This window comes from Branchiostoma floridae, chromosome 4 (genome assembly GCF_000003815.2).
Source record: "Branchiostoma floridae strain S238N-H82 chromosome 4, Bfl_VNyyK, whole genome shotgun sequence".
NCBI classification, from domain to species: Eukaryota; Metazoa; Chordata; class Leptocardii; order Amphioxiformes; family Branchiostomatidae; genus Branchiostoma; species Branchiostoma floridae.
The window spans coordinates 259,360-268,195 of record NC_049982.1 but is presented as its reverse complement, the minus strand read 5'-3'; the positions used below and the strand labels follow the sequence as shown (position 1 = coordinate 268,195).

General features: G+C 45.2%; 1 protein-coding gene across 1 annotated transcript in view; it reads right to left on the bottom strand.

Annotated features, from left to right (window-relative positions):
* Positions 1–5,845: 5,845 nt before the first annotated feature.
* LOC118414650 (dorsal root ganglia homeobox protein-like) overlaps positions 5,846–8,836 on the bottom strand; it is a 13,553-nt gene continuing 10,562 nt past the window's right edge. Inside the window, exons 2-4 of the mRNA XM_035818839.1 lie at positions 7,145–7,497; positions 6,520–6,660; positions 5,846–6,318 (exon numbers count right to left, since the gene is read on the bottom strand). Coding sequence (XP_035674732.1) covers positions 6,061–6,318; positions 6,520–6,660; positions 7,145–7,497 — 752 coding nt within the window. The 3' untranslated portion in view covers positions 5,846–6,060. The remainder of the gene's footprint in view (positions 6,319–6,519; positions 6,661–7,144; positions 7,498–8,836) is intronic.

The following is an 8,836-nucleotide window of genomic DNA, read 5'->3' as shown; positions in this document are numbered from 1 at the left end:
GGAACCGGGACGTGTCACGAAGATGGTAAGACCCGGGCAGGCACCGGCGAGTTTCACGGGTAGAGCTCACGAAGATGGTAAGACCCGGGCAGGCACCGGCGAGTGTCGCGGGTAGAGCTCACGAAGATGGTGACAGCCGGGCAGTCTCTCTTAGGCACCGGCGAGTGTCGCGGGTAGAGCTCACGAAGATGGTAAGGCCCGGGCAGGCACCGGCGAGTGTCGCGGGTAGAGCTCACGAAGATGGTAAGACCCGGGCAGGCACCGGCGAGTGTCGCGGGTAGAGCTCACGAAGATGGTAAGACCCGGGCAGGCACCGGCGAGTGTCGCGGGTAGAGCTCACGAGAATGGTAAGGCCCCGGGCAGGCACCGGCGAGTGTCGCGGGTAGAGCTCACGAAGATGGTAAGGCCCGGGCAGGCACCGGCGAGTGTCGCGGGTAGAGCTCACGAAGATGGTAAGACCCGGGCAGGCACCGGCGAGTGTCGCGGATAGAGCTCACGAAGTTGGTAAGACCCGGGCAGGCACCGGCGAGTGTCGCGGGTAGAGCTCGCGAAGATGGTAAGACCCGGGCAGGCACCGGCGAGTGTCGCGGGTAGAGCTCGCGAAGATGGTAAGACCCGGGCAGGCACCGGCGAGTGTCGCGGGTAGAGCTCACGAAGTTGGTAAGACCCGGGCAGGCACCGGCGAGTGTCGCGGGAAGATATTGATCTCGGTTCAGTTCAGTTCCGTTCATACACAGAGAGGGGGCACCAGCGTCTTCACATTGAACTCAACCAAGTTTAAAACCTCCGTGAGTTTACGAAATGGAAATACCCAGGCAGGCACAGGAAGTGCCGCAGAAGAATATGGAGCTCACGGTGGATGTTTTAGGAAGGAAAACTTACTCGTACTTCGCCGTAAAAGGTTTTGAAGACCGCAAGCCAGAAATCATATCGCCATGAGATCGAGAAGGCATTGAATCCACAAAATTGTGTTGTTATATAAGGACGGTCGCACTAAATAGGTACCAAGGGCAAGGCATATTACACTGGAAGGTATACAAGTGCGAATTTTCTAGGCAGTACGCAAGAAACACATTCCTTAACCACGTGTGGGACAATATTCTTAAGAAGTAGGGGAAAAAAAAAAAAAAAACGTTACATCAATTCATCGTTAATTGACAACTGATTGTGTTATGGATGTATTACACTCCTTTACGTTTGGGACCGCATTGTAAATGTGTGCATCAAAGCTGTTTGTACATATGTAAATACTTTTTGTTTTGTGACCGCATCTGAACTGTGAGCAGCGACACCTGTCCTGCAGTACAATGTGAACCAGTCAGAATTGCCCTGAAGAAGGTAACAGACGGTCACCGAAACGTCGGTGTGAATAAAGCATTGGTTGTGTAAAAAGAGTCTCTTTATTCACATTTCGTAACCAGTTTGGCATAACTGAATAAAAGTGTTTTAAAACTGGAGATATGCGGGTCCAAATGTCTTACTGAGAGATGACTGTGGTGTGATAGATGGCGGTTGGCTGAGGAATGAGTCCACTCTGCTCTGTACTTAATTTTCGTCCTAGCCCGAGACTTTGCATAATGACGCTACATTTTCAGCGACAATATTCAGCAAATTGCAGTTCTCGACAAGTGAGCTTGAAGTCGCATGTAAGAAAAGGGGCTCGAAAAGGAAATGCTGCAAGTGAGAAGTAATCTCGGGTAAATAGTTCAAGAAATCTTTTCCATAGAGGTCACAATAGTTGTGAAAATCTGAGTTTGTTTTCCTGGGAAGTGTTGTACATAGTACTAAAACGACGCAAAGAGAAGGATCGCTCTTGGCCGCCGGCCTCTGCATTTGGTAGACTAAGAAATCCAGTGTGGAACCGCAAGGATATCAGATGTTGTGATATGCGCCTTTGCCAGGCACGTATACTCCCTATCGCCACATATGCCTGTGTGACAGGGACTCTGGAGTGGTCACATGAGCTCCTCCTGTTAGCTTTCGATTTGAGACACCTAGGGGCGTTTCTCTGTATTGCACTCCGAGATCGTGTACCATAATTGAAGCATCAAAGCTAGACATGGATTAGAACACTCTTTTGGTTGATACAATTTTGGTAATAAGACTAAAGTGGCTCAAACTGGTATTAAAGAAGGGAGGACTTTTCTAGGTCGGAAACCTTGTAAGAAATCGTAGGCTGGATACCGTAAGGTGTTACTTCGCTATTGTATTAGACGGATTTATCATCTCTGGCTGTCGCTTCACTGACTGAGTTGAATCAGCCGACACAAGTACCCTTACAGATTTTACACCGGATCCCAACATCGAAGCTATGATGTGGAACACTATGTTTGTCTTTCGATTCCATCTTGGGCTTACCGCTATCTCTATTGAGGAAAAAGAATTTCGTGTTTGAACTGTTGAGAGGTCGTCCGGACTCAGAATAATACTTTTGGGCATTATGCATCTCCGAGGTCGCGGTGAGCGTTTGGAACAGTTTTGCACTCCACTTGTGCAAGCCTGGTGTCTTTCCATATTGTTGCTTCGGTGGGTCGAGTTTATTAAGCAGGAAGAGTGGCAAATATGAGCGTCTCCGTCCTCTGAAAGGTTGGGGATCAGCATCGTCAAGCGGATGCTTGAAAGTTGAGGTTGGATAAGGCTGGGGGCCGTTGGGCATAGAGACAGTCGAGGCTCAAGACAAATGGTCCTGCGATGCGAGGGAAAAATAGTTTTGTTTTACCTCTAACGCGGATAATTCAGAACTGGGCTTGGCCGTGTCCTTATCGTTCTTCCTTCGAGTGATCGTAGAGGAACGGTTTTGAGATAACAATTTTGCGTTGCTTCCTCCATTTTGTTTGTCGTGCAGCAAAAAATGAGAGTGGGCTATATATGAGTGTTGGGTTGTTTGAGAGTGGGTACCGTACAAGGGAGAGGCAGCGTGAGAGGTAAGATGAGAAAGGAGTTACATGAGAGAAGGGAGTTGAGAGAGGGGAAATGAGAGATGGGGAGTTGAGAGAGAATAATGAGAAAGGGTGTGGTGAAAGAGGTATAGAGGGAGCGGATGACAAGCGTTCTTCCAAAGGAATGTTATATTAGCCAGATAGATCCAGATACGAACGCGTTGATGTATACAGACACAGACACGTTGATGCGTTACGCTGAAGGGCGGTTACGTTAGCTAGATATCTATACTAATTATAGATACTGATACAGGTACAAAGTTAAGGAGTTCAAAGGGAAAAGGAAGGGCTCAATAGCCAGAGATGGCAAAGGCGGAAGACGACGATTTCCGCATCACTCATACTGGAGGGCCAATAATTACGCACCTCAAAAAGGATACTATTTGAGGTGCACAATGATTGGCCCGAAAAGTATGACGTCACTCCCCCTATAAATAAGAGATGCGCGCATGAATATATCATTCTTCTGTGTGCTGGCCCTCCGGCAAAGTCTGGAGCCTGAAGCGTCCCACCCACCCGCCCATCGACAAGTTTTCTGCTTTCTGTGGAATTAGGCATCTGCTTCAGGATGGTCGCTTTAGCACATAGGTGACTTTAGGCTCCAGACGACGATTTCCGCATCACTCATACTGGAGGGCCAATAATTACGCACCTCAAAAAGGATACTATATCATCGGGTAGGGACGGGTAGCCTAGGCACAGTGGATAACAACCCACTGCCCCTACGGCTTCAACAATCTACCTTTGCCTTAAAGTTTACCTTTTCAGGCATAGCCTCTCTCATAGCAAACTTTAAGCGGGGCAGGCTTTTATTTCCTGGGGAGGGGGCGCTGGTTCACAATTTCCAACTTTCGCTAGGTTTTCTTATACCCGTTTAGCCACTTCCACGGAAGCAAATCATCCTTTTTTCCCCTCCACAATCCTCCTAACAGGAGGAAGTTCCACGCTCAGAGCTTTCTTCCCAGAACAACATTACTATGGAATAAACTTCCACGGACCTGCTTTCCCATGGGATACAATCTGAAACTGTTTAAGTCAACGGTTAACAGACATCTTTCTTCACAATACAGTATTGTAACCCAAAACGTCTTAGTGGCTCCACGAGCCTTGTTTTGCGGTGAATTCTGAGTAAATAAAAAAAAAAGGAAAGAGAGTTTGCCGAGGAAGGTAGTTTGCCGTGGAATGGAGCAGCCCCCCCCCCCACCCATCTAATAGAATAAAAGTCAGCCCCGCAAGAAGTCTGAGAAGGAGGCTACTAGTATTTAGCCGTAAGTAGCCTCGAAATGCAGGCACAAAATGCGGGCTCAAGTAGATCGATATCGATTTCCAAGCAGATCGTCCACTAGCAAGATGTGTGAAGTGAAAGAAATCATGGTAAATAAACATTTTATATGATCTAGTCAAATCATACATATGCCTGACGATTATGGCACATAGGGTTGAATGTGACAGTTAAGCAAGAATTTCAAGACTAAACCTTAGGAATGAAAAGTTGGGAAAAAACAACAGCCCTGTTCTTTCTTTTTTATTTTTCATCTTATATTTTGCTCTACATAGATTTGATTTTGTGATAACAGTCCACCTTGAGCAAATTACCAGTCGTTTGAAACTCGTGATAAACTTCAGTCACACCAGGTGGCTTTTTTTCTGCGACGTTGACAGTAAATGAGGATAGATGTCGGTTAAACATTGCACAGATGATACAAGTTTCTTTAGCAGATGATTTTATCCATATATGCTCATTGTCTAGAACATCCAGACTCCGCTTAAAGACCATTTCATCTGAATTTTATTCTAGCTCTGTACTATATTTGTTTAATCTGCATCAATTGATTTTTAGTGGTAGTAGTTGCCATACATTGTCCCTTGTGCGATATTTGAGCAATAAAGTCATTCATTCTATGATTACAACGTTACGTATTTCGATGTAAAATGGATACTGGTGACTGGACATCTCTCACAGATTTGATAACACAAGTGCAAGTTTCCTTACAGATTAGGCAATATAAATACTGGCGTGCGGTTACATGTGGCAAGCGGTGGCAATATCCCATCGCAACAAATAAAGTGCATACTTGTAACAACATCTGTAACAATTAATCTGTGCTAAACAGTTTTATGTTTGTCATGGAACTTACTTTTAACGTAATTCATATTGGCTTATACATGCTGTTGATATATCTCGGAATATATATGTACGAATAAAAGTGAATTTGGCACAATTTGGCACATTTTCATCACAAAGTCAGTGATAACTTTAACGCATTGAACTTTTTTGGTCTCATTTCATGTTATAGAGAGTTTTCCAATAAAACGTCATGGGCAAACCTAGAGAGAGGATGACGTGGCTCATGATAATTTTCATTCCAGTAAAATCTTTTGACACTTTTTTTTATTCGCCTCAGTTTGGGGTGCCCTGATGATTCATATTACCAAATCAATATACCGTAAGGCCACAGCAAGTAAATTTTATGGATGACATCAACGCGCGCATTAATTTTCACCTGATTTCAGAAAAAAAAAACAAGATTTTTTTTTTATGCAGGGATTGTCAACATGACGATAAAGTGCCAAAATGAGCAAATATGTTGTGTTGTAGCCTAATAATTGTACTTGTAGAAGTGACACTTGTGAGGTACCAAGGACTGTAGTTGTAGAAATGAAACTTATTGGATAGCTGTGACACCAGTGACAAGTGACACCAACATGGAAGCTATGAGTGTTGTTACCAACTTTGTTGGTGATGCCAGTCTATCCACACTAGTGTCACTTTTAGCACACCAGTATGTCTTAAATACAGGAATAAATGCCTTGTTGGCTCCGATACCATGTTTTGTCCCTTTAATTCTTTTTACAACAGTCATCACAACTTTATGGTGCCTTTTTTTCACCCATCTTTTTTTCGCCCTATCGCACTATTTTTGCAGTCTGCAGAGGATGTCATCCATAAAATTTACTTGCTGTGGCCTAACTTAAAAATAAGAGTACCAGAAGAAAGTTGCTGATAAGATTTTTTCAAAACGCCGTTTGCCCTTGAGTCCTGTGAAACGCAAATCCAGACACCAACACGGATGTTGCTCGCTCCGTTGTTGTATGGAAAACGTTCTGATCAGTTCCATTTTCATTGTTTGTTGTACATGAACTGCATGCCCAACGCCGCTTCGTACTCCTTCGCCTTCATTCGGAGCGCGGCGATGGACGAACACCTCCGAGTCTCGGAGTCGGGAGTCGTCGGAAAGCCGATGGGCACGATGGTGCATGACGGGATCGGTGACGTGTACAGCGTGGTGGGTACGGTGACGCTGTGGATTGTGGGTAGGACAGGGTTGATGGAGGGACTTCCCGGCTGGAGGGGCCGCGGCCGCTCCTTCGTCTTGTCCTGCAAGATAAAAAATCGTCTTAAAGATGTACCTACCATCATGTTTTAACGCATCACGCCCATAGGCATGTGTATGTTTGTGTGTGTGTGTGTGTTTGTGTGTGTGTGTGTGTTTGTGTGTGTGTTTGTGTGTGTTTGTGTGTGTGTGTGTGTGTGTGTGAGGGAGAGGGTGAGAGAGAGGGGGGGGGGGGGCGTTCTTACCTTTGGGTCCACCCGTGTGATAGCGGCGGTGTGCGGTGCGGGTACCATCGCCATGTCCGTGTTCTGAAGAAACCCCAGCCCGCCGAAGTTCGTCAGCTTCTCGTACTTCCGCCACTTCGCCCGTCTGTTCTGGAACCAGATCTGGAGAGGGATGGGGAGGGAGATTTTAAAAAATGCGGGAACATTTACTTCCATCCCTTGACTGTACATAGAACATCACAGCGCCTATAACACCCTAAATGTGTTCCGCAGACAAAGGAAAATCATTGATAGTTTATGTATTTTCAAAACTGATCTTTCGGACTATTGAATCTACTGATTTTCATTTTTCATTTATTCTTTCTCTCTTAATTTATTTCGTTATTTGTTTCAGTCTTTCAGTCTTTTTTTGACATGCATATCAATCATGTGTGTTCTTTTGTTTGTTTGTTTGTTTGTTTGTTTGCTTGTTTGTTTGTTTGCCCAAAGCCTTCGGTCGTTAACTTGGAACATAGTTTCAAAATCTTCCAGTTCCATCTTTCCCCTGAAGATAGTGGCTGTTATCTGAAATGTTGACCGTTTCCAAAATCATATCCAATTGCTTGAGTAATTGCTATTTGGCGTTTCCAGTTGCATCTGTCCCCACCTGAACCCTTGCCTCCGGCAGTTTGGTCTTCCGGGCCAGCTGCTCCCTCGTGTGTACATCCGGGTAATGTGTGACCTTGAACACGTCCTCTAACGCCTTCAGCTGTTCCGCGGAGAACGTCGTCCTCACCCGGCGCATGCGCTTCACCCTCCTGTCCGACCCTTCCTCTGACACCGACGCGTCTGTCCCGCCGCTGCACACGGACTCGCGCCCCGTCTCTGACGCGCTGTCGCCGCCGACGTCAAACACGTCAGCGTCCGTGACGTCGCCGTCAGGTGCCTCGACGTCGGTGGCGACGTCGTTGTCACCGGGCGACCTGACGTCTTCGCTGGCAAAGAACCGACCTGTTGTATCTGTAAAAGAAGATTTTGGGAAAAGTTTGTAACTTGTTACCGTAATGAAATAAAGAAAAGTTCATATGTGATATTCATTAGTTCGGTGGAACGCTTCGATTCTATCTCCACATAATCTTAGCATCAAATTAATATTACTATGTATATTGTATTACTTGAGCTGCTAAAATCACATTGTACTATCAAGCAGGTTATAGGAAAACTGCCTACTGTATAACCTCATTGGTACTATGATGCGATTTTAAAGCACCGTGATGTCCAGACAACAATTCAGCCAATTTGCTACCGCTGTGCACATGGTACACTGTTTATCTTGGATCAAATAAACTATTGGTATTACTGCATTTTTTTTGCCTGGGATAATTTTGGTTCGAATAGGAGCGGGGATATAAACTAAGTAGTCAATAACTCGATGTAACAAATCATCGCCTAGGCATATAAGAACTCCGGGTTGCTACAACTTGTCTACTGCCCTTTTTTAACGAGTTTGCTCAATGCAAGGCCATTGTCTACTTCTGGGCACTGAACTACGCTCACTGTAGCAACATGTCTTCTCCATAATTCAGAAACATCGAGCTTGGTCAAATAATTGACTTGATAGGCGAAGCAGGGGTTGGCGCCGCTCAAGCGACCAACACATGACAAAGAAGAGAGACCGCAGAGAGACCTTGACGTTACAATCTAGCCAGTGTCGTCGCCACTCACATCACCTATCCTTATCTCAGAGCAAAGCCGTAATTCATTAGGCAAAGTTTTGTCTCCACCATTCTCCATTGTTGACGCTGTTGACCAATCATACTGAGTATTTTGCAAGCTCCAAAGAGAAACATTAAAGTTTTCCGTCAGTTTCACAGACAAATACACACACCGTTAAGGTGCACTCTCACGGCACTTACGTCAAGCTTGCGTCACTACGGGGTTCGTTCACTGTGTCGTTCACTGTGTTACTGTTTTGTTATTTTCTCCATTTTTTATAATCTAGATATTGCGTCATAGACTCGTACGTAAAAGTATGACTTAGACGACAAAATACACAAAATGTAAGAAAATGCGTTCTTTATCTCTGAAATTCGTTGAGTACCTTTCGAACCCCGCAGTGACGCAAGCTTGACGCAAGTGCAGTGAGATACCACCTTTAGGGTAGTGAGCTCACCGTTACTCATAGCGGCATTGACGTTATATGTTAGCCTCTACCAGGCTCCCGAGGTCGCTGAAAAATAGTAGAAATTGGTCAAATAGACAGAAAATATAACAGAGGAGTTGGATGGCACAGGACGATAGGTTAGCCAGTCTAGATTCTCAGTCAATGAACTCCTGAGGAGTGTTCACTGTCAATTTG